Raw genomic sequence first — 26062 nt, 5'->3', positions numbered from 1 at the left:
ATATACATTGACCTGTCAGGTTGTGGCTTTTTAAAAACTTAATAGTCTTACTAGTGCCTATAGCTAAATCTGCATTCTGATCATCTCAAGAACATGTTTGCATTGCTTTTGTGTATGTCTTTACATTATATTTAGATCAATCAATGTTCCTTTGAAATACTTTCTATGTTTGATTTTAATGATTAAAACTGATTATTTCATTTTCAGGTTAGAAATGCATTAAAGATGTGAGCAACTTGAAAACTAGCTGATGTTTTGACGACGAAACATTAACACCAAACAAAAGGTCAACATTGAATAGCATCATTAATGTTTACAGGTTTATTTCCATGAATTGCATTGTTGTGGTAACCAAAGATGCTGCCCAATTGATGTTTGTATTTTTGGAATAGTACTCCTGCATCTTGGTCATGTTTTTTGACTCTGTTGTCGTACATCTGTAAAAGAGTATAATCAAGACAATGTATACAAGATGGACTCATTTTTTGGAGGATGGGATGAAAAATGATGATTGATCTTAGTGTATGTTAATAGAAGGTATAGTTGTTGAATGACTGACCCTAAATTGTTCTCTTTATAACGTGCCAATTTAAAGAAAAAAACAGTGCTTCTCAGCTGTATGTCTTGTAAGTTCACGGTTTCAGATTTCTTTCAAGCTCTGGTGCTGTTTTATTAACCAGCATGTTAATATTGTAAATTGTTCGCCATTTTTTTTATTTATACCGTTGATTCATTTGTTATGTGTATAAACACACTTAATTTGTGCAGAAAATGAAAGGCTTTTGTCATACAGAGAATAAGCTAAACAAATAATACTGTATAAAAGTTTCATTGATAGAAACCCCTTAAGCATAGGATGTGATAGTATTTATTGTTTTCTGTAATGTGCTTTATTTAACCACTATACGCTGGGTAAACCAGACTCTTATTTGTATGCCCCACTTTGAAGATGGCGGCTTCTGGAAGTCTTAATGTTTTTCTGTCAGTCCATCTGTGGGATACTTTCTGTCTCATCCGTAACTTAAACATATGTCAACCATTATAAGATGACATGTCATGTGAAACACTCTTCTCCTTGGCTAAAAGGTCAAGATCACTCTTTTAGGTGAAAAGATCATATTTGGTCATAAAATTGATTGCAAATTCCTGATAGATTTTGAATAAAGTTAGCACACATGTAACGATAATAAGACAACATGTGACATGTAACACCTGTCTTTGAACGTTAAAGGTCAAGGCCACACTAATAGGTCAAAGTTGAGATCAGCCATGAAACAGCTTGCGGGGACTGTTACTTCGTTATTTATCATAAAATATTTTAATAATTTTACCACAAATGACCACCATCAGGTGCTTGCATATGTGTGTAAAACGCATCACCTTATCTCAAAGGTAAAAATCAGCTTAAAATTCCATCTTACCCATAACATTTCGGTATATTGATGGATTTTCTAATAGCTTGGGACAATTGGTAAGACCAGTCTCCTTACCTCCAAGGTAAAGTTCACACTTTGAGGTCAAAAGTCAAATTTTAAAATTTACGCTTTACCACTTAGATACGTATTTTGACGCATTTGTAGTCTTATAGAAAGTTAAATTTAATTAAATACCTTTCTTACTAAATTCAAGTTTTAAAAGCTTCATTTCCAACCCTTAGTTATTGATCAGCAGTAAACAGCATAAAACCTGAACAGACTGCGTGTTACATGTACTGGCAGGCTGTTCTAGTTTTATGCTGGTTGCAAAAGCCATTTTCACTTTGCTTCTTATGGTGGAAAGGGTTAAACAGCTTGATTTTGACAAAAGTGGAGTTTTGATTCAAACATGCAATGTTAGGGAATCTTTGCCTACTTGACACATGTCTTGCTTAAAGACAAAAGGGAGCTGATAAAATCTTAGTTTTAACTGGTAAATAAGTGATACAGATTACTCCCCCTGAATTAAAATTTAAATGCATACTGTTGTTTTTTTAGCTCACCTGATTGCTCAGGTGAGCTTTTGTGACCGGTCATTGTCCGTCATCCGTCCGTCCACATTTGTTCGTAAACACTCTAGAGGCCACATTTATTTTCCGATCTTCATGAAACTTGGTCAGAAGCTTTGTTCCAATGAAATCTCAGTCGAGTTCGAAACTGGGTCGTGCCGGGTCAAAAACTAGGTCACTAGGTCAAAAAAAAACAAAAAACTTGTAAACACTGTAGAAGTCACATTTCATGCCCAATCTTCATGTTACTTTGTCAAAATGTTTGTCTAAATGATATGTTGGTTGAGTTCAAAAGTGGTTCTGGTCCATTGAAAAACATGGCCACCAGTGGGCGGGGCAGTTTTCCTTACTTGGCTATAGAGAAACCTTGTAAACACTCTGGAAGTCACAATTTTTGCCCAGTCATCATGAAAGTTGGTCAAAACATTGGTTTTATTGATATCTTGGACGAGTTTGAAAATGGTCCAGATCGGTGAAAAAACATGGCCGCCAGTGGGCGGGACATTTTTCTCTATGTGTATATAGTGAAAACATGTGAACACTCTAGAATTCACATTTTTTGCCCAATTTTCATGAAATTTGGTCAGAACATTTGTTTCCTTGATACGAGAGTTGAGTTTGAAAATGGTTCTGGTCAGTTGAATAACATGGCTGCCAGGGGGGGGGGGGCAGTTTTCCTTATTTGGCTATAGAGAAACCTTGTAAACACTTTAGAAGTCACAATTTTTGCCCAATCATCATGAAAGTTGGTCAAAACATTGGTTTTATTGATATCTCAGACGATTTCGAAAATGGTCCAGATCGGTGATAAACATGGCCGCCAGTGGGCGGGGCATTTTTCTCTATATGTATATAATGAAAACATGAACACTCAAGAAGTCACATTTTTGGACCAATTTTCATGAAATTTGGTCAGAACATTTGTTTCCTTGATATGAGAGTTGAGTTCAAAAATGGTTCCGGTCAGTTGAATAATATGGCTGCCGGGGGGTGGGGGCAGTTTTCCTTATTTGGCTATAGAGAAACCTTGTAAACACTCTAGAAGTAACAATTTTCGCCCAATCATCATGAAAGTTGGTCAAAACATTGGTTTTATTGATATCTCGGACGAGTTTGAAAATGGTCCAGATAGGTGAAAAAACATGGCCGCCAGTGGGCGGGGCATTTTATCTCTATATGTGTATAGTTAAAACATGTGAACACTCTAGAATTCACATTTTTGGCCCAATTCTCATGAAATTTGGTCAGAACATTTGTTTGCTTGATATGAGAGTTGAGTTCGAAAATGGTTCCTGTCAGTTGAATAACATGGCTGCCGGGGGGGGGGGCAGTTTTCTCATATTTATATAGTTAAAAAAGCTTGTGAACACTGTAGAAGTCACATTTTTTGCCCAATCATCATGAAACTTGGTGAAAAGATTGGTTTTATATACATCACATAATTAATGCCATAATAAGTGCCTTTAGATTGTCCAAATTTTCATTATATTATACAAAATCCTTGTAAACACTCTAGAGGTCACAATTTTGTTTCAGATTTTATGAATCTTGGTCATAATATTTATTTTTGTAAGCAAAGTTTGATGTTTGGTAAGGGGGGTCAACTCAAAATATAGGTCACCAGGTCAAATCTTACAAAAACAAAATCACTCCATATGCCAGAGTTTTGGTTCAATAATGATGAAACTTGACCAGGATGTTTGTGTGGACAATATCTAGGTCAAGTTTGACATTTGGTAAATATTGAATGAACCGACTCCTCTCAGGTGAGCGAACTAGGGCCATCTTGGCCCTCTTGTATAATTTACTGATATGGGTTGAAATGTGATGCAATTTTAACATTTAAGACACAATCCATTTGATTGTTTTGCACAGATTTATTCAAATTGTTTTGTCTTTCTTTAAAATTGTTATATGATTTGTTAATATATTTGCATATTGCACTGAATTTTTCAAAAAACTTTTTTTGTTATGAGATTTAGCCTATCTCTCGTAAACTATTGGCCAGTGATAAGAATGTGTATATTTATATTACAATTTGTATTATGCATGCATTTTTATGTGGCCTGCTATTTATTTACTTTACCTGCATCCCATAATACTTAAGTAGGACAGTTATATTGTAGTGAGCTGGTTTTTAAGTATAAAAATGTTTACCTTTTAAATACTTGTGTGTACAGTGACATTCGGTTGGTCTGGTGTTTTTACAAACATAATAAGTAGAATATGCATATGAATCTGATAATACACAGACCCACTAACATATAAATCAAACCATGTTTGTAATTTACCATTTTTGACCAAGAATCCTGCCACTGTTCTTTCTTGTAAAGTTGACTTGAAAACGGTCTGCTCGTAAACACACTTTTACTTCAATTATCTATGTTTAACACTGAATGTTTATAGCTTAAAATAACTCTCCGTGAAAGTTGAGTACACATATTTTGCTAATCCATGCATGTTATACGAATATCTTCATTATTTGTATTGTTATTTGTAATGTTCAGTAGAAATCGGCATGTGATTTTTCCACTGTCCGCCATCTTGGAATGTCGACTTGTGGGTAATTTTTGCATAGCAACACACAGCGGTGTAAACATAAATCTCACCGGCGCTATATTTAAGCTTTAGGTAAGAAAGCTGCACTATTTTTAGCAGACGTAAGGTCATTATTTAGTTCATATAGTCAGTTATTGTGACCCGTTTTTGGTCACACTGTGACCAATATTTGGTCACAGTGACCAACTTCTGGTCACAGTGACCAATTTCTGGTCACAAGTGGAACGCCGAGGCTATATAAAGTGACCAAATTTTGGTCACAAGATTCATTTTCTAGTCAAAACCTTAAGGCAGGCAACATCCCAGCCAATTTTTTTCTTAAAAAGTACTTTTTCTTTTCGTGAGTAATTTAAGTAACTTATAATAACAGTAAAACCTTTGTAAGCAGATAATATAGCGAACATTTAACATTTTTCATTAAACTTGAGCATTATTTAAAGTATTCAATCTATTTTGGTTATGATCGTTGGCAAGTGTCATTGTTCCTTAAATTCGACGAAGTCCCGTTTACGAGTGTAATTTTCATTGTCAAAAATATCACAGTGTGACTCGCAGTTTACCGTCGCAAGATTGAAAGTACTGTAAAACCTTAATTAAGGTTGCATGTCATTTTGCTGTTGGAAATATAACATTTTGTTGAGTTATTCGTGGAAACTGAATAAAAGTTGTTTGAAGTTGAATCGGACTTTGAGTTAAACATTAACCACCAATGATAAGGAGCGCACTAACGGAGCGTAACAATATATTGGCATCATTTGAAAAAATTCTGAAGTACATGTAACTGACATTAAATTCAGGAAAGGATTTTAAACATGCGTGATTTAATGTGGTAGATACTTTTACATGTGTTGTATTATGATGAACATTATCATTGTATTGCCTCTGTTAATAGTTAAAAACTGTCCATTTAAGTATTTTATTTTATTTTATTTTGCTGTGTACATGTAATTTCCTTGCTTAGCTTGCTAGTCAAACTGCTGCTAGTCAAAGTATAGTGTTCAATCTATTTATTTAATCAAAATAGTCCTTAATTTATCAAAATTATGTTTTAAAACACTGTTTTAGCATGCGCATTTTTATCCTATTTGTTAAAATTATCACAATCAATGTTTATGCATGTACTTTTTGCAATATGATAATTAGGGTAATTTAACAAGTTACTTAAACAATTAAATTTAAAAACATTAGCCTTTTAATAAAACTTGTTTTTCATATGTATCTTTCATTACATCATGAATTATGATTATGCTTATTTATTTTATGTTTTAGTTTATTTACTTAACTAAATGTTTTATTTATGGAGCTAACAATCATTAACTTAGAGTATTTAACTATTCAGACTAGTCAAGAGTTTGCCTTTTGTCTTAGGGTTCAGATTGTTCACATATATTATCAAGTCTTTCTAATTGTTAATAGTCCAGTATTTCTTATTTTGATGCATCCATACATGAGACCCATTAAGAATTGCACTAGTACATCAATCTGTCTGTATGTCTGTGGACTGAATTTCCCTGTAATTTTGTATCAGATGACACAAAGCATGTGACAATGGGTCTTATGCTACATATGCGACCAGCATAGCTTCAGACTTTTCGGTGCTTTCTAACAGTCTAATCAGGAGCTACCCTGTCCACAAATGAGACCAATATGACTTGAATTACATTATTATGGACAAGGTAGCTCCTGAACAGAATGTATGCAGGCTGGTCTGGAGCTACGCTGGCCACATATTCCATAAGAATTAAGACCTTTTTCCCCTGATGTGGTTAACCCTTTCAGTGCTGGAACCGAATTTTGAAGGCCTTTGCAAACAGTTTGGATCCAGATGAGACGCCACAGAACGTGGCGTCTCATCAGGATCCAAACTGTTTGCTATTATGATAGTATTCTTTGAAAAAAATTGAAGAAAATGCTAATTTTAGAAATTCAGCAGATGACATTTTAGCAGAGACAAATTTCCAAGCATGCAAAGGGTTAAGATTACTCCCATACTTAATATGCCAAATCATGGGTAGATAATGTGTGGATAATCACAAAGAAACATTTGTTGGTTTTATCCGTTTTAACCAGAATTATAACACTTCCTTTATATGTGTCTAATGTAGAATATATTCTAATCAAAATTGTATGATCTCATCTCTGACTGTGTTGAATAATAGTATGGAGGTGATTATAAAGGAAATTGAGTTAGGGTGCATGTATGAAAGTACATATATAATACCTATAGAGACAGCATTTTGTGTTGATGACAAGCACTTTCTCTGCTTCAAATCATGCACCAATGGGGGCATGTGTGTCTGTCACACAGATGCTCATTATTCATCTTGTAATTACTTTCAGCTTTTACATATTTGTACATGTACATACATGTAGTACTTTCATATTCTGTATTATGTGTGAATTGTTTCTGTGTTTCTATTTTTTTTCTGTTCTTTTGTAATCAATTTGTTATTGAAAGGTTTATTCGATAATTTACTACCCTTCTGTAATGTGGACTTGATACTAAACTGACATGGCTCTCTTTTGAATATTTAAGCAATTGCCAACATTGCCATGCTGCTTGCAACGAAACAGGTCATTTGAAAGCTATTTGTGTGTTCAGTACATGTATATGTTATTGTGTCAACATGTAGGGGTAACTTTTGGTTTGTAAAGATAATAGCTAAAAATATATTGTGTGCACCAGTTATTTCATTGCACTTGTGTGCACTTTTTAGTTTTCGTTAAGTGTTTTTTTCCTGAAAATTTCTTGATATACAATAACTTGTGTGCAACATGAATTGAATTGTTGAGATGTTTTTGCATTTTCTTGCCAAATGGTTGAGTGATTGTTGTTTTTCTGCATAAATCAATCATTGTTAATATTGATAGGTCCTATGCATTTCGATAAGCATTATTTTATTGAAATAAGGTCTTATTTTGCAACTTAGGTAGTGGACTTTTGCCATGTGTGCCAACACTCAATATTCGCGTAATTTATTTTATGTCTCTGCTTGTTTTTGGTTTGAGATCTTTGGAAATATGTCCTTTGATTTAATATGTCATTTGATTTAATTGAAATTTAAACCACACTGCCTTTCTATTATTTACATAGTTAAGAATTATTTGGTGAAATGCTAGTCATTGTTTGAGTTGATTTTACTCTTTAAAACATGAAACAGTATTCATAAGGCACATGAATAAAAACGTACCATAAGCACATTTTTAACCAGGTTTTCCGATTGGCGAATGCGGGCTGGCTGGCTGGCGGGCTGGCGGAACAACCTTGTCCGGGCCATAACTATGTCGTTCATTGTCAGATTTTAAAATCATTTGGCACATTTGTTCACCATCATTGGACGGTGTGTCGCGCGAAATAATTACGTCGATATCTCCAAGGCCAAGGTCACATTTTGAGTTCAAGGTCAAAAATGGCCATAAATGAGCTTGTCCGAGCCATAACTATGTCGTTCATTGTCAGATTTTAAAATCATTTGGCACATTTGTTCACCATCATTGGACGGTGTGTCGCGCGAAATAATTACGTCGATATCTCCAAGGTCAAGGTCACACTTTGAGTTCAAAGGTCAAAAATGGCCATAAATGAGCTTGTCCTGGCCATAACTATGTCATTCATTGTGAGATTTTAAAATCATTTGGCACATTTGTTCACCATCATGGGACGGTGTGTCGCACGAAAGAATCACGTCAATATCTCCAATGTCAAGGTCGCCACGACTAAAAATAGATTTTTTTTTAAAACAAACTTACAAAGGGGGTTAATTTTGTTTGTTCATTTCAAAAGTTCAGTTTGAGTTTTCTCCCTTTATCAGATTTTTTTTTTCAGAATGAAAACCTGGTTTTGTGACAATTTTGTCCCTTGTTAAATCTATTTTGGTTTCAGTTATGGTACTGTAATGGCAAAGGATGACAAAAAACCTTTTTGTTTTACCAGAAGCATCTTTGTTTATAAAAATGATGACACTGTATTTTGAAATGATACTGGTTTATCATCCTATATGTTAAAAAACCTTCAATTTTTTACAATCATATACAATTTTTTGCATTGTTTTTAAAATAAAATAAATGTTGTTACTCTTTCACCTTTGATTGTTTTGTAGATAATAGAATGCCTGTTTATTTCAATTTCTATGGACCATTGTTTTTATTAGTGCCAACTCTGTTCTGTGATGCAGTGGTACAAATTTTATACAAAGTATTTGTTTTACTTTTCACACTTTTTAGAAACTTGAATCTGGAAATACGAGTTTTTATTTTCTTGTTTATATTTTAACTTCATTATCCTTACTCTTTAACCATATTGTACATACCAGTATGTATAATTTGGGTCCTTTGTAGAGTTACAGGTGGTATAAGCCTTAAGAGATCAAGTCATTTATTTTTTATAAGTGTGCTTTTATAATTGGTTATGTTTTTATTTGTATATACATGCATGTATATGCATGCTGATATATTTTTACAATCAAATGTCTCTAAATGTAAAAAAGACCTTACTATTTATTCAGATCAAGAATGAATTTAAATGTTGCAGAAGATGAGATTAATCTTAGTATGTGCTGTTGCTTCGCTTCTTTGTTTGCTTGTAATGTCTCCTATTGAAAATGTAGAATATTTAGAATAGATCTTTTTGTTTCAATAGGTGAAATAATCTACACCCCTTTATTAAATGTTGGAGCTGTATGATGCATTCGAAGTCATTAAAAAAATTGCCATGACAGACACAATTTGAAAGTACATACATGTAAGTGACATTTCATATAGGGTAGTGTAGAATGCGCCATTATCTGTGTTTCAATGGAACATATAGGAAAGCCTGGCATACAGCTAGCTAGTGTAGGGTAATTATATCTCATGTATTCCACCAAATATCCACCATGAATTCTCTGTTCATCAGTATTACTGATTTTGGAATTCCTTTCTCCAAACTTTGTATTATTTTAGTATTACAACTATTATGTATTTATTATTATTATTATTTAATACATTTTTAGGTTGTACATGTTTTATCCACACTTGAACATAATTATTTTCATAGACAGTCATTTCGATGTATAAGATGACATTGACAAGTTTTGACTTGCATTTGAGCTGCAACATGTGAAAATGGATCTTATGCCACATGCAGCCAGCGTCATGCTCCCAATCAGTCTTGGTAGTCGCCCCGTCTGATCTGGGGCTATCCTGTCTGCTTATGAGATCACAAAACCTTGTATGACTTTATTGAAGACAGCGTAGCTCCTCACAAAACTCTGCAGTTGTCGTATATGGCACGAGACACATTTTTGCTTGAAGCTGGGGTTTATATTCTGTATATTACTGTTTGTTTCATTTTTCCAAAAGCTGCTGTAATGGCAGTGAAGAGAAATCAGGGCCCACATAAATTGGCATGATAATGAATAGATTTTTGCTTTATAGAAAAAAAGTATGTATAAGAAATATGGCTAAGATTTTATTTTTAGTCCCCTACCGGTTTCAATGACGGTTTTTGCTCCGTCTGTCAGTCAGTCAGTCTGTCACACTCTTCTGGATCCTGCGATAACTTTTAAAGATCTTATTATTTTTTCATGAAACTTGAAACATGGATAGATGGCAATATGGACATTATGCAAGTAATTTCATTTTGTTCCTACGTCAAAAATTCTGGTTGCTATGGCAACAAATATATATATAAAAATCTGAAAATGGTGGAATTTCTGACAATGGTGGAGCCGGTAGGAGAATTATATTGCTTGGCAATAGTCTTGTTTTTACCTGTATATGTTTTTTTTTTAATTTATAATCATGCCTTGAAATCGTTAGAATTATAAAGAATATTAATTTTACTCTTTTTATCCATTATCTAGCAAAATGTTTTATACCTACATAACGTGTTATCCATGTTACAAATTTAAAAGTCTGCATAAAGTAATGGTAGCAAGTTAGCCTTGACTTAAGAATTCAAGGGGTTTGATCCCCAAGGAAGGCATTTTTTACCCATGTTATTATAATAGTTTATAACTATTCCTTCATTTTTATACGCCCGTTTAAAAAAAAACGGGACGTATTATAGTTTCACCTTGGCGGCGGGCGGGCGGCATCCACAGCAGTGTCCGCTCTCTTATTCAAATAGTTTTTATCCGATCTTCACCAAACTTGGTCAGAAGTTGTATCTAGACAATATCTAGGTCAAGTTCGAATATGGGTCATGCCGGGTCAAAAACTAGGTCACAGGGTCACTTAGTGCATTTCAAGCATTTAGCATGGTGTCCACTCTTTAATTGAAGTAGTTTTCATCCGATCTTCACCAAACTTGGTCAGAAGTTGTATCTGGACAATATCTAGGTCAAGTTCGAATATGGGTCATGCTGGTTCAAAAACTCGGTCACGGGGTCACTTAGTGCATTTCAAGCTTTTAGCATGGTGTCCGCTCTCTAATAGAAATAGTTTTCATCCGATAAGCGCCAAACTTGGTCAGAAGTTGTATCTAGACAATATTTAGGTCAAGTTCGAATATGGGTCATGCTGGGTCAAAAACTAGGTCACAGGGTCACTTAGTGCATTTCAAGATTTAGCATGGTGTCTGCTCTCTAATTGAAGTAGTTTTCATCCGATCTTCACCAAATTTGGTCAGAAGTTGTGTCTAGACAATATCTACATGTAGGTCAAGTTCAAATATGGGTCATGTCAGGTTAAAAACTAGGTCACGAGGTCACTTAGTGCATTTCATGCATTTAGCATGGTGTCCGTTCTCTAATTGAAGTAGTTTTCATCAGATCTTCACCAAACTTGGTCAGAAGTTGTGTCTAGATGATATGTAGGTCAAGTTCAAATATGGGTCATGGTAAAGTTATCAGGTTGTCCAAAGCCTTAAAACAAGCGTATCTTGTGACAGTTTGGCACTCTTGTTGTTTATAAATTTACTTGATATTTTTCAAAAACACAACAGTCTATGAACAAGTCCCTTTTGCTAAAAATTGTAAATAAATAATGGTTAATACCAAGTAAGAATTAAAATGTAAGGTCTTGAAGGTTAAGTATGTTTGTTATCTTTATCAAAGTCTAATGCCATTCATTGTAACATTTCTCAGTCTAAAACTACATCTTAACTGAAACAATCTACTGTTACAATGCTAGTTGATCCCCATTCCTTTTTTTAATAAGGAAAATATGAAACTTGTTTCTAGTCATATACCTGACCATCTTACACTGATACTTATTTTGTTAATGTTTTCTTTAATATTGAACATGGTTTATAAGTACCTCAAATTAAATATAGTAATATTATTACTGCTTTCATTTAGATAATTTGTTTATGCTCTCTTCTTATATAATGGCAATAACCTGTTTTTCTTCTGTGATGGTAGACGCAAGTTCTTATTTGCCACTTCTAGTCACTGTAAGTTTTCAGATATATTTGTGCTGTCTATAGTTGAGTATTTTCATTTTGTGTGCTAAATAAAGTTCTTTGTTATTTTTGTCTTGTTTTTCTGTATGTAAGAAATCCACCCGATATGGCTTTTACTTACATAAACTATGTGGATGCAATTCATCGGGATTATTTAGGTTTACCGACGTCAGATCCCACAGTATTAATTCTGTTATCGCAAAAAGCTACATTCAAATCGGCAATTCAAATCATAATTTTTGTCTACACATACAAGTGCATTCATAATTATAATGGCTAACGCTATATATGCATGGCAGCAGACAAAATAAATAAAATCAAAGCGCTTGTAGCATAAAAAGGCTGTTGGCAAGAAATAAGACTTAGAAATTAAACTCAACCATGGTTAGAATTAACGGCAATTGCACACTTTATTCATTGTACGTTTCCTGAGCTTTTTAGCTAACCTGATTGCTCAGGTGAGTTTTTTTTACCGTTCTTTGTCCGTCGTCTGTCCGTCCGTCCACATTTGTTCATAAACACTAGAGGCCACATTTATTGTCCGATCTTCATGAAACTTGGTCAGAAGATTTGTCCCAATGAAATCTCGGTCAGGTTCGAAACTGGGTCGTGCCGGGTCAAAAACTAGGTAAAAAAACAACAACTTGTAAACACTGTAGAAGTCACATTTCATGCCCAATCTTCATGTAACTTTGTCAAAATGTTTGTCTTAATGATATTTTGGTCGAGTTCAAAAGTGGTTCCGGTCCGTTAAAAAACATGGCCGCCAGTGGGCGGGGCAGTTTTCCTTATTTGGCTATAGAGAAACCTTGTAAACACTCTAGATTTTTGCCCTATCATCATGAAAGTTGGTCAAAACATTTTTTATGGATATCTCGGACGAGTTCGAAAATGGTCCAGATCGGTGAAAAAACGTGGCCGCCAGTGGACGGGGCATTTTTCTCTATATGTATAAAGTGAAAACATGTGAACACTCTAGAAGTCACATTTTTGGCCCAATTTTCATGAAATTTGGTCAGAACATTTGTTTCCTTGATATGAAAGTTGAGTTCGAAAATGGTTCCGGTCAGTTGAATAACATGGTTGCCAGGGGGGGGGGGGGCAGTTTTCCTTATTTGGCTATAGAGAAACCTTGTAAACACTCTAGAAGTCACAATTTTTGCCCGATCATCATGAAAGTTGGTCAAAACATTTTTTTATTGATATCTCGGACGAGTTCGAAAATGGTCCAGATCGGTGAAAAAACATGGCCGCCAGTGGACGGGGCATTTTTCTCTATATGTATATAGTGAAAACATGTGAACACTCTAGGAGTCACATTTTTGGCCCAATTTTCATGAAATTTGGTCAGAACATTTGTTTCCTTGATATGAGAGTTGAGTTCGAAAATGGTTCCGGTCAGTTAAATAACATGGCTGCCAGGGGGGGGGGGGGCAGTTTTCCTTATTTGGCTATAGAGAAACCTTGTAAACACTCTAGAAGTCACAATTTTTGCCCAATCATCATGAAAGTTGGTCAAAACATTTGTATTATTGATATCTCGGACGAGTTCGAAAATGGTCCAGATCGGTGAAAAAACATGGCCGCCAGTGGGCGGGGCATTTTTCTCTATATGTATATAGTGAAAACATGTGAACACTCTAGAAGTCACATTTTTGGCCCAATTTTCATGAAATATGGTCAGAACATTTGTTTCCTTGATATGAGAGTTGAGTTCGAAAATGGTTCCGGTCAGTTGAATAACATGGCTGCCAGGGGGGGGGGGCAGTTTTCCTTATTTGGCTATAGAGAAACCTTGTAAACACTCTAGAAGTCACAATTTGTGCCCAATCATCATGAAAGTTGGTTAAAACATTTGTTTTATTGATATCTCGGACGAGTTCGAAAATGGTCCAGATCGGTGAAAAAACATGGCCGCCAGTGGGCGGGGCATTTTTCTCTATATGTATATAGTGAAAACATGTGAACACTAGAAGTCACATATTTTCATGAAATTTGGTCAGTACATTTGTTTCCTTGATATGAGAGTCTTGTTTCAAAATGGTTCTGGTCAGTTGAATAACATGACTGCCGGGGGGGGGGGGGGCAGTTTTCTTATATTTATACAGTAAAAAAAGCTTGTGAACACTCTAGAAGTCACATTTTTTGCCCAATCATCATGAAACTTGGTGAAAAGATTGGTTTTATATATATCACATAATTAATGCCATAATTATTGCCCTTAGATTGTCCAAATTTTCATTATATTATACAAAATCCTTGTAAACACTCTAGAGGTCACAATTTTGTTTCAGATTTTATGAATCTTGGTCATAATATTTATTTTTGTAAGCAAAGTTTGATGTTTGGTAAGGGGGATCAACTCAAAATATAGGTCACCAGGTCAAATCTTACAAAAACAAAATCACTCCATATGCCAGAGTTTTGGTTCAATAATGATGAAATTTGACCAGGATGTTTGTCTGGCCAATATCTAGGTCAAGTTTGACGTTTGGTAAAGATTGAATGAACCGACTCCAGGTGAACGAACTAGGGCCATCTTGGCCCTCTTGTTCCTAAATGCTTTTAGATATTGACCTGATTTTTGGGTATTGAGTCTACCTACATGACTTACAAATCAAGTTCGAGTTTCAGTTCAGTCTAGTGACTTATGGGGAAGTTGTAGACCGGACTTGGGAATATTTTTAGGAATAAAACTGTTCAGTATCTTTTTCCAAAATGCTTTGAGATTCTTACCTTAGTTTTGGTGTGTGAGTCTTGACATACAGATCAAATTCAAGTTTCTTTCCTGTTATTTGATTTTTCTCTAAATATCACTTTTGTGGATTTTTTCCCAAACACTTTTATTTACTTACATTATTTTTGGTGTGTGAGTCTTCTTGCTTAGCTTACAGATCAAGTTTGAGTTTCACTCCGGTCCATTTATTGTTTAAAATGTTACGGGCCTTGGATTTAATAATTTTGTCTTAAAAAAGTTGCTGTGCGGCTTTAAAGTACAGTATTGGGCATTGTGTTTCACAAACTCAGCTCTTGTTTTAGATGAATTTTCTTCTATGTTTTAAAATAATTGGTTTTATTAATTAAAATAAGATGTGAAAATGTGTGGAGCATACATGAATATCGTACATGTAAGATTAAAAAAAAGCGCGGGAATAGACAAGGGGCAATTACCATGCCTTTATGGTAAGAAGCAGTAATTATTCATGTGCACAGCAATTCCCCTAAATGAGAGCTATTTTTTATGAAGTGTCATGTAAGTACCTCTTCATTTTCATGATATATCTCGGACAATTTATCATTTAAATCAACAAAGAGCAATACTTTTGCAATTATGAAGGCAGGAGTTATGTTTTTGTTGAACCGCATATCCTTTTTATGAGATCTATACACATATGAGCTTAGAAAGGTGACACCTCATATAGTTTAAAAGATATGCCACGGACAAACACTAAGCATAGTATTTACCAAAGAACAATTAAAAAATATACTGAAGCAACAGTCAGTCGTAACTCATGTACAGTGTTGACATCTCTAGACCATTAACAGTTTTTCTGATATGTTCTTTACAAATTATAAAGATATATATCACAAAGGCACAATCAAACACAAACACATGGAATACGGAGTTAGATCTTGCGTCTAGTATTTCCCTTCACAACGATCTCGTACATTCTAATTTATGAGAAATTGTTTTCATAAAACAGAAAAACATTATAAACAGAGAAGTATTCAGACTATCTATTTATCTTAGATAAGCGAACCATGGAATTCAAAGATCAAACATTATGTGGGTAAAGTACGTTTTGTTTCATAAAGCTGGGTTTCCACTGCCGATCAGATTAACTCGATCAAGCCCGACCAAGCGGTCGGGAACTGGTCTGGCTCGGTCGGCATGAGTGGTCAGGTAGGTCGGCATTGGTCGGGCTTCCTACCCGATATTTTTTGACAGTGTCAAAAAATATCGAGTAGCGGTCGAGTAGGAAATGGATCGAGAAGCGCTCGGGAAGTGGTCGTGTATTAGTCGAGTAGAAGATCGAGTTGATCGTGAAGCAATCGTGTGGCGATCGGATTGACATCTTTTACACGATATGTACCCGATCCGCTCGACCTCTACCCGAGTTATTATAGATCGCAACACGATCAACTCGACCTCTATTCGATTTGATGTACAGATTTACTAGACTGCTACCCGACGGCTACTCGACCGTACACGATCACTTCCCGATTGCTATTCGACCATACACGAGCTCTGTACCCGATCCGCTCGACCTCTACCCGAGTTATTTTAGATCGCTTTGCACGACTGTAATACGACCATTACGATCTGGTCGTGTGAAGATCTGGTGGCGATCGAGCTGAGGTCCACTTGGTCGAGCTGAGATCGTATAGGTCTTGCTTATAGGTCGAGATGATCGAGCGAAAATCGGAAGGATGGTTGAGTGGACGTCGTGAATGAGTCGTGTGGGGGTCGTGTGTTATCGACAAGAGATCGAGAAGAAGTCGTGTATACACTTTTTAGTCGAGCTTGGTCGGGTTTGGTCGGGAAATTTCGGTGATCGGGATGATCGAGTTGATCGGATCGGCAGTGGGAACCCACCTTTATGGATGAAACTTGTAACAAATGCTTTATCATTTTAACGATTTCATTTGATGATTATCAATAAATAATTCTGTGTAAACTTTAGAATATTGTCTTTTGTATAGCCTGATATTCTTTTAAATGAATACAGAGACACATGGTACATTACAATAGGCTGCTCAAAAGGTTCAGGGTGAAACGTTTAACAATTCTAGTTCATCAAACGCCATAATTATTATACTACCTAAAGGGCCAAGCTGGGGAGGGGGCTTGCCAAAATGATGTATGCCGCAGCACCCTGCTCCTATCCCTTTATATTTAACCATAGATTGCGTTGACAGATGCTGCTTGTCGGAGATTCGCATGTCTTTTATTCTTTTATACTTTATTTTGACATGTGATGAATCCATTTGCTTTAGCGGTTATCTTGATCAGCCTGAACTTCCGGGGGGGGGTCAATATTCGTTGTAAATACTTAAATAGTGAATCAATTACCTTGTAAGTGTGACCTTCTTTGTCATTTGCATATCAATATTAAATTATTATTTTTCAATACTTCGACTTTGTCAGACACCGGCCGTGCCACAATAATAATGCAGTCGCATCAATTTTAAAGGAACGATCTATTCAATGCATTTGTTTTTCCAGTAATTTGAGTACGACATCCATTGTTATCTTACACGTAAGCACGGACTCTAGATGAGACGCTCCGTGACGTAAGTATACAATACTGCGTCAGTGTTGACATTACCACTGACTAGTATTCAAGTATACAATACTGCGTCAGTGTTGACATTACCACTGACTAGTATTCAAGTATACAATACTGCGTCAGTGTTGACATTACCACTGACTAGTATTCAAGTATACAATACTGCGTCAGTGTTGACATTACCACTGACTAGTATTCAAGTATACAATACTGCGTCAGTGTTGACATTACCACTGACTAGTATTCAAGTATACAATACTGCGTCAGTGTTGACATTACCACTGACTAGTATTCAAGTATACAATACTGCGCCAGTGTTGACATTACCACTGACTAGTATTCAAGTATACAATACTGCGTCAGTGTTGACATTACCACTGACTAGTATTCAAGTATACAATACTGCGTCAGTGTTGACATTACCACTGACTAGTATTCAAGTATACAATACTGCGCCAGTGTTGACATTACCACTGACTAGTATTCAAGTATACAATACTGCGCCAGTGTTGACATTACCACTGACTAGTATTCAAGTATACAATACTGCGCCAGTGTTGACATTACCACTGACTAGTATTCAAGTATACAATACTGCGCCAGTGTTGACATTACCACTGACTAGTATTCAAGTATACAATACTGCGCCAGTGTTGACATTACCACTGACTAGTATTCAAGTATACAATACTGCGTCAGTGTTGACATTACCACTGACTAGTATTCAAGTATACAATACTGCGCCAGTGTGGACATTACCACTGACTAGTATTCAAGTATACAATACTGCGCCAGTGTTGACATTACCACTGACTAGTATTCAAGTATTTTCCTTACAGAAAGGTAATTGTCGATCATTCATTTGAACCAATTGAGGAGTATAACCATTTTTCTCGTCAACAATCTACAGGAATCACATGCAATACGCATCTTGTGCCATGAGAATGTTCATACTTTACTGGAAAATGGTGTCGATCATGTTTTCAACATAGGGAATGTATGTTACAACTCATATTGCCTTACTCGTGATGTCTAAGTTACGCGAATTTGTGTGTATTATTTCGAATTTCAATAGTTAAAAATGTGTTCTTGTTTTCGTTTTTAGTAATATGATATTGATATGAAAAACATTTGCATTTCTAGATTATAATGTTATATAGCTACTTATCCACAAATACATATTCAACTCGGCTGCCGATGTCGATCAAATTTGATGGTAAGATTTATCATTGAATTGAACTTTAAAAAATCGAATTGTGTATTTCAAACATTCGTAATCCTGTCGCTTATTTAAGTGAGCTTTCAATGCGTTGCGAAGGCTAGAAAGTCCAAACATAGCATACCAATGGAAAACTAGCAAATATCGGTAGATATGACACCGTTCATCCACATGAAGATTAAGAAAGGTCTATCTAATGTCTGTCAGATAGCTATAGTCTATATAATACGATGGCGGAGACGTATAAAATATATTAAAGACATAACTAATTTTGTTGATGAATTTAACGATCTACAGTTAGACCAATAGCCCATGATGTCATTTTCCAACGAGTATGCTGCTCTGACTGCCACAGACATCGGTGACGTCAGCAGTCAGGTTGAGGAAGTTGAAACTTTGCCAGAACCTCTGCCCTGGAGAGAGACGCAGTGGCGCGGCGTGGACGGTGGCGCCGCTGATGTTCAGCACGTTGTGACCGGGCTCGAACTGACGCCACGTGCCGCGGTCTGGACCAGTGGACAGGAACGAGGTGCTTGTATTGCTGCGAATGAAGCGTGCGCATCGTTTAATAGTTTCGTAATAAACGCATGTTTTCTATTAACAATTTAAAGTACTAAAGGACAAAAAGTATATTTAAATCAAATTAAATTGCTTCGCTGGTGTATCAATCACGTGAAAGTTATCATCTTAAACCAACGTTACACGTAGAAACCTGCAATAAATAACATGACATGATAGAGTCGGTTTTCATTATAACCACAGTAATATGAGAACACCATTTCCTTGGTTGATTTAACACCATTTAAATACTTGAAGAAACAACAACAAAAAACACTACCTCATTCTCACAAAGTCCGCCCACATCCTCATTGTTGTTTGACTGACTTGCCTGTCGCCGTCCGACCAGGTTTGATACGTGCCCCACGTTGACGGACACGTGACGTCACGGACACCCGGACAGGGGCTCGAGTCGAAAAAGGGGGCTCCGAACTGATAGTACAGCTCCTCCGCGTGGGGAACCCCTTAGTGGTTGCAATTAAGTAAGTAGGGTAAATAAACAATAAATGCTGCGTTCAGTACATGTATTTATTTTCTTAATGAATTACAAGGATTTGTTTTATAGGGGACACCAACAGTGTTTTTGGGACGCTGTTAAGATTATATTAAGCTTCACATAATAAATAACCAAATTGTTTCTTGTGCTTCGCAATTTTCTATTATATGTTTGTAACAATTGACAGCCTTTAGAAGTATACGCTGTATATTTCATGTAATCTGTACGTTCATTTATTATATGGTACACACTCGATTCAGTTTGCAAGTTTTGGTTGTGCTTTTTTATCTGACTATATTCCGCTCACCTATCCAGTCCAGTTTGCTGGTGTTCGGCGAGCGATATGTGAAGTCATATAGCCACACACGTTCACCATTAGTACTTAACGCTTGCGCGAGTTTAACGTGCGGCACCACATACCCGTAGTCAGAGTTCATCTGGAACGAAACTTACTATTTTACCGTTTTTGATTATTCGAGTCCTCATTTTTTTTCTTTTTTTTTGAAAGGGACATTTTCAACGATTTTTTGTATAACAATATTACTTCAATTTATTTACCTTAAGAACTTACTTTTTGATTAATATACATGAAATTATCAACAGTGTTTTTCATTTGTGAATAGACTCTTTAACCAAGTTTTCATTTCAGTTGCAAACGGGAAAAAAAAAAAAACAGCAGCTACAAGCATAGGATTCAACAGCGGTATATACGATGGACAATTAATATAGCTCATTTTCAGCGTTTTCAGAGTTACTGAGCGATTGCAGTGGATATTAACTTGGCATTGTAATACTAAAAACGCTTGCACTGACGTCAACGGCGTAGTCCCTGTTACGTCTGACGTCATTAGAGGGCGGGTACGCACAGAGGAGGGCATGGTAGACGTCATTCGACGTTTGTCCCTGATATCGGTCGCTCTTGTCTCGAAACAGATTTCGAAGATGAGTGGCTGTGAGACCTTGGTCTATACCCTCAATATCCTCTGTAAGACACGTGTTGTAAAAAGAGACGAAGTGTTGAAACCAAAACAATATCATCCCAAACTTACTTAGCTATCGATTCTTATCGTGTTCAACTATACACCGTGTTTGTTTTATTTCACAATGACCAATCGTAACATAAATATTTATTATACTGAAAGGCGTTGAAAATGGATAATTTGGTAAATGATGGATTATATTATTTAGACGCAGATTTGATTTCAGATATAAGTTCTTTTAAGTAAGCTGACAATAATCATACCAAGGTCCTCCGAGACTACCTGGGGCACATATCCGGTCATGACGTTCACGTGTCTCAGGTAGTCTCTCTTGGCGAGCAGCACTTCCGGAAGCTCCTTGAGGTAGAAGCCGTCCACGCGCGGCGCGAACGCCGCGATCATCGGCGGGCCCTGTAAGCCCCGTGTGTACATGTGAATTGTAACAAATAATATGGAGTAGCGTAATATCGTTGTTATTATGCAATTTTAAGTGACAATACATTTTTTAAACCAATTTCTTTTCATCCATGTGCTTGTGTTAAGAATTTGTAATTTTAGATTTCAAATGTTTACTGCCCCATTTATTTATTTAATATTTTCACCTTTTTAATCCTTGCTCGAAACAATTTAAAATACGGTGTCTATGACGTGAGAAAGCTAGAGATCATAAAAAAACACATGACGAACACTATGCGGAAAAGCTATACACAATATCTAAAAGTAACCATAGTTACGTACGGATATTCTCGTGTTCGCCAGTACGAGTGCGTCCTTCGTTCTAAGACACGCTATCAGCTGCGTGGAATTCGTGGTCGGACATCCTACGGCGGCGGCCAGTGCCCGTGCTGCCGTCGCCGGAGAAGTTGGCGGTCGATAGACGGCGAAGGGGCTGAGTGCGCACCCACTCTGGGGGATTAGACCACTGAACAGGTCTAGAAAGAAATGATGAAATGTTTCAATTATAATAACTAGAAATTGTTTTAATTTATATTGTAGAATTATCAAATATATTGCTTTGTTTCAATATATCGTATTTGCTTAATCAGATAACTTGTAATTGTAATGCGCATATTGTTACGAATTACTTATAGACTGTATTTGAACAAGCATACAATAATTGTAACATGAATGTCAGTGTCATCATGATTCAGCATAACGTTAAAAAATCGAACTTGCAAATTATTAATTAGTATGCATGTTTTATTTCAGTAATTATATACATGCATACATATTTTAACGATTATATCAACTTGTTATAGAAAGCACAAGGTTTCAAGAAAGATGAATTCCCAGACCTTTTGCCAGTGGTGAAAACATGTGCAAAGAAACGCCGCTTCCACCGGCGCTCTGTCCGTCCACAGTGATACGGGATGGATCGCCATGGAAACGATCGATGTTGTTCTTGACCCACTTTAGAGCGGTCAGCTGGTCTAAAAGACCGTAGTTGCCAGGGACAACGTCATCATCCGTGGACAGGAAACCTTCGCAGAAGAAATATTTATCTTACCATAGAATGCAGCAGCAACCATTACGTAGAAATGTCATCAAACATCGCTTAGGCAGCAACAAGCAGGGACGTATGATGACCGTATGAAAAATACTTAGTTCTGAGTTTCTCTTTAGTTATTTAATATTAATCGCACACAGCGTTACAGCAATAGAAGCATATTTGTGTTTGAGAGACCACATTTATGATTTGTTTAAGCAATGCTTGCGATAGTTTCTGTTGATTTGAGATAAGCAATATCGATTCACAACTTAGTTACAAGTAGAGCCGCGTTCTGAGAAATCTGGACATAATGCATGTGCTTAAAGTGTCGTTCCAGATTAGCCTGTGCAGTCCGCACACATAATCAGGGACGACACTTTCCGCTTTTATGACAGTTTTTCGTTTAAATGAAGTCTCTTCGTAGCAAAAATCCAATTTAGGCGGAAAGTGTCGTCCCTGATTAGCCTGTGCGGACTGCACAGCCTAATCTGAGACGACATTTTACGCACATGCATTATGCCCAGTTTCCTCAGAACTAGGCTCAGTAAATACCAAGAGCGCCGACTCTGTAGTTCACTGTGACCACTACAATTCCTTCCTGAGCTAGAATCCTCCCGTCGTATTCGTTTCCGGAACCATACTGGTACGAACCTCCGTGAACGAAGAACAAAATTGGGTACGACGCATTTGGGTTGGAATGTCTCTAACAACAAAACAGTATTTGTGTGTTTTAAGTGTCTGTCTGAAATTCATTTTGGCCGATACGACCTTTATTAATGTATTTTGAAAAAAGTGTGTCGTTAAATCTTATGGGACTTTTTTTCTTTGTGTTAGTACATGTATAAAGGAAGAGCTAGTTTACTGGTATAGTAGTAACGGTAGTGCACTGTGCATGATTGGAAGTTTTTTTCAATATACTGACGATGTTCTACATTGTCTTTGGTAAAAGCATAGTTTTGTTCTCAGGAAAAGTGTTATACCCACAGGGTCTTAATTCAAGTTGACCGACCAAAAACCTAGAAAATACCGTGTGTGTGTTTTCAAAAATGATACAAACAACATATAATTTAAACGACTTTGGTAATCTTTTTAATTTAAGCAATTAAAAGCATATTACTCTTATGAAACACATACATTTTTATGTGAAATATTGCACATGAAATGAAAAAGCGTGTATATATATGCGTGCAAAAAAACGTATTTTTTTATGCGTATGAAGTGTTTAAATTTCCATTTTGTAATGCTTAATTCTTCGAGATTTTGAACAATACTTAACAAATCATTGCCTTTCCGATTATCAATATAATCCGTGCTGTGAAAAGGGTGTTTGCTGCAAGCGCGTAAAGTGTCGTCCCAGATTAGCATGTGCAGTCCGCATAGTCTAATCAGGGACGACACTTTCCGCCTTTATGATATTTTTCGTTTCAAAAAAGCATCATCTTAGCAAAAATCATGTTCAGGCGAAAAGAGTCGTCCCTCATTAGCCTGTGCGGACGACACTACGCACATGCATTAAACCCCCTTTTCACAGATCGCGACTTATATGTTTCTTTAAACGGCTCCATGCATGAAATCATGTAAGAAATTAGCCGCAATTCTGAGTCGCGAGAACGAGATACCTAACTGGGCCGTGATTCTTATGTTAAAAACTGCATTATGGCATTACTTTTAATGCGCATCACGTTCCAAAATTGTGGAAACACGATATTTTCTAGTTGTTTTGGGGCGACCATCTTGGCGGCCATCCTGGATTTAGACATTAAGGGAAAAATATTGTGGTAATACACGTGTTCTTATACCCAAGAAAATTTAGAACATCATCAGAATATTTAATTAAAAGCTTCCAACCATGGACTGTGTTTCTCCGTTTCTACTTATAATGTTCGAGCTTTTAATGCCCTTTTTTGATTTATGATCGTTGTTCGTTACTTTTCTTGTCGCATGTATCACAATTACGGATCATCTTCAAATTGAATAGTGTATCATAATATTCCATAGCCTCGTAGTTGTGTATAAATGCATTAAAGATGGTTAATTTATCTAAACTTCTTTTCAGGTACAAAGTGAAACATATCACAGGCAATTAAAGCTAGTTTGTGCACCGATTTTTCGTGTATTTACCGCTTGTCATTCTGTTTCATTAAGTCTATTATATTTCTACAGAAACCTTATTTGTTTTAAAAGAATAATATGTTACAAAGCTGAACAAAATTGTGAAAATTATATTTTGTGTGTGTCATTTGTGAAAAAAAATACTTTTCTATGTTTTAGCTCGGCCATCTTTGCGGTCATTTTGGATTAACACCCCGTAGGCACAGAATTTTTCGTGGGCACACACCTTTTCTTTTAACCAATACAATGTTGAACATCATAAGTATATTAAAGAAAAACACACCTTCCAATCATGCACCGTTTGCCTCCGTTCCTACTATAACGGTGTGTTCGTACAATATGTAGTTTACCTGTGGAACAAAAATGTTCAGATATAGGCAGTCCTCGTTGAAATTGTCATAGTTGCTGTCAAAACTGTACCTGTACATAAGATACATAACACAAAATAATACTTACTCAATTTTCAATTAATTCAATAAAGTTCTAATTTTATCACATATACATGGTATCAGAACACTTTATAAATTATAGCGTTTACCCCATTAAAAAATACCGCAAACATTGTTTAGCTGGTACCCTATGTTAAGCATATAAACTTTGTAAACGTGCAAAAACTGGACGATTCATATACATGAATCTTTGCTGAATAAAACAACGAATGTATAATGTTAAAAATTATCCTAAAAAATAATATACACAATGTAGATGTTGTATCAATATTTTGTGATATATCTTTTTTTAATAGAAAAAATGAAATGTAATTACAAAAACTCATGCAAAATTTAAAGTCCAAGCACGCTTGATATATAATACGTACATGTATATCTAACCAACGTCATGCGAAAATCAGTCTTACACCATGAGCGGCCATCGTAGCTTCAGAAAAGCCTGCGAATTCGCGCAGTTTGGCTCTGAGATATGCTGTCTGCTATGAGGTCACGCAAGGTTTCGTAGTCTCATTAGCGGACAGGGTAGCTCCTGACCAGATTGTGAGACTACGCTGGCCGCACATGGCTGAAGACCTTATTTCGCATGGCGTAGGTTATATATCAGAAGTTCTTTTTACTGATATAAGATATTTGTATAACAATAAATGTAGTAATTAAATTCCATTTTATGAACACAACTTAAGAACTTCCAAAATATGCTAAGAACATCAATTTTTGTTCACAATTCGAACACAATTCAAGACTTTTAACGACAACGGTATCTCTTACGTCCGCAAGAACCAGTTTCTCTGGGGACAAGCGGGCGCGGGTCTCAATGCGTCCAGGGTGGTGGGCGCCCATGGTTTCCGCGGCACGGGGTAGGCAAACCGGAGACTTCCGGTTGGTGGCTCTGCGTACGGCACGCCTAGAAAAACGTGAAGCTCGTCGACATCAGTTCCTACAGCGTTGTGACCGGCGATATCGAGAACATAGCCTCTGACTTTTCCGTTTAATGTTTGTACAACAACATTAGAAGCTGCGGAGACAGAATAGATTAACGACAGTGCAAATAAATTGTGCATTCTGTTTACATAGACGGTCATATTGTACTGGATTTCTTCAGATGAATGTTTTCACCTCCATTGCACAGATAAGTGACGAACTGGGTCACTGATTATGAATTTAAGAAAGGTACTGCACTAATTAAAATTAAGATTCGTCAACAATGAGCACAAATTACGATGTACAATGGTCGAGGCGAGACAGTCAAACCTTTCGAACTTAACCTTGCACGTTCCAATTTATTATCTCAGTAATGCTAAAATATTTGACAATGTTCGTATTCTTGTGACATACGTGCAAACTTATTGACAAATATCAAATTAGTGAAACACTTATTTTGTCCTTAACATTTGACCTAGGGATTTCTTTGTTGCGCGAGGAATGCAATCTAACAATGAGTTTTACATCTGAATCGTTTTTTTTAATCAATGCATTGACAAAATACACCTACAATCTTGAAGGTTTTGTTTATCATTCGATCTTGAATTGCGAACTTGAAC

General features: G+C 36.1%; 2 protein-coding genes across 4 annotated transcripts in view; one reads left to right on the top strand and one right to left on the bottom strand.

Moving 5' to 3' along the window:
- Positions 1 to 11993, top strand: part of LOC127876716 (ceramide phosphoethanolamine synthase-like) — a 33737-nt gene extending 21744 nt beyond the window's left edge. The window contains exons 5-6 of one of the 3 annotated variants that reach the window (XR_008048045.1): positions 208 to 7927; positions 8089 to 11993. Coding sequence is in view for 1 of the 3 variants with exons in the window: in XM_052422129.1 (XP_052278089.1) it covers positions 208 to 231 (24 nt within the window). In the remaining 2 variants the exon portion in view is untranslated. Of the gene's footprint in view, positions 1 to 207 lie in introns of all 3 variants that reach the window. The other 2 variants (XR_008048046.1, XM_052422129.1) reach the window with 2 other exon arrangements.
- Positions 11994 to 18703: 6710 nt separating this feature from the next.
- On the bottom strand, positions 18704 to 25729 carry LOC127879656 (acetylcholinesterase-like). Its single transcript, XM_052426629.1, has 10 exons — positions 25290 to 25729; positions 24423 to 24492; positions 22513 to 22663; positions 21767 to 21952; positions 21210 to 21403; positions 20735 to 20882; positions 20305 to 20474; positions 19799 to 19928; positions 19276 to 19459; positions 18704 to 18978 (listed from the first exon to the last, which is right to left on the bottom strand). The coding sequence occupies exons 1-10, from the start codon at positions 25601 to 25603 to the stop codon at positions 18756 to 18758; spliced, it is 1770 nt and encodes a 589-aa protein (XP_052282589.1). The 5' UTR covers positions 25604 to 25729; the 3' UTR covers positions 18704 to 18755.
- Positions 25730 to 26062: the final 333 nt, after the last annotated feature.

This window comes from Dreissena polymorpha, chromosome 4 (assembly GCF_020536995.1).
Source record: "Dreissena polymorpha isolate Duluth1 chromosome 4, UMN_Dpol_1.0, whole genome shotgun sequence".
NCBI classification, from domain to species: domain Eukaryota; kingdom Metazoa; phylum Mollusca; class Bivalvia; order Myida; family Dreissenidae; genus Dreissena; species Dreissena polymorpha.
The sequence above is the reverse complement of the archived record's forward strand: the minus strand, read 5'-3'. Positions and strand labels throughout refer to the sequence as shown.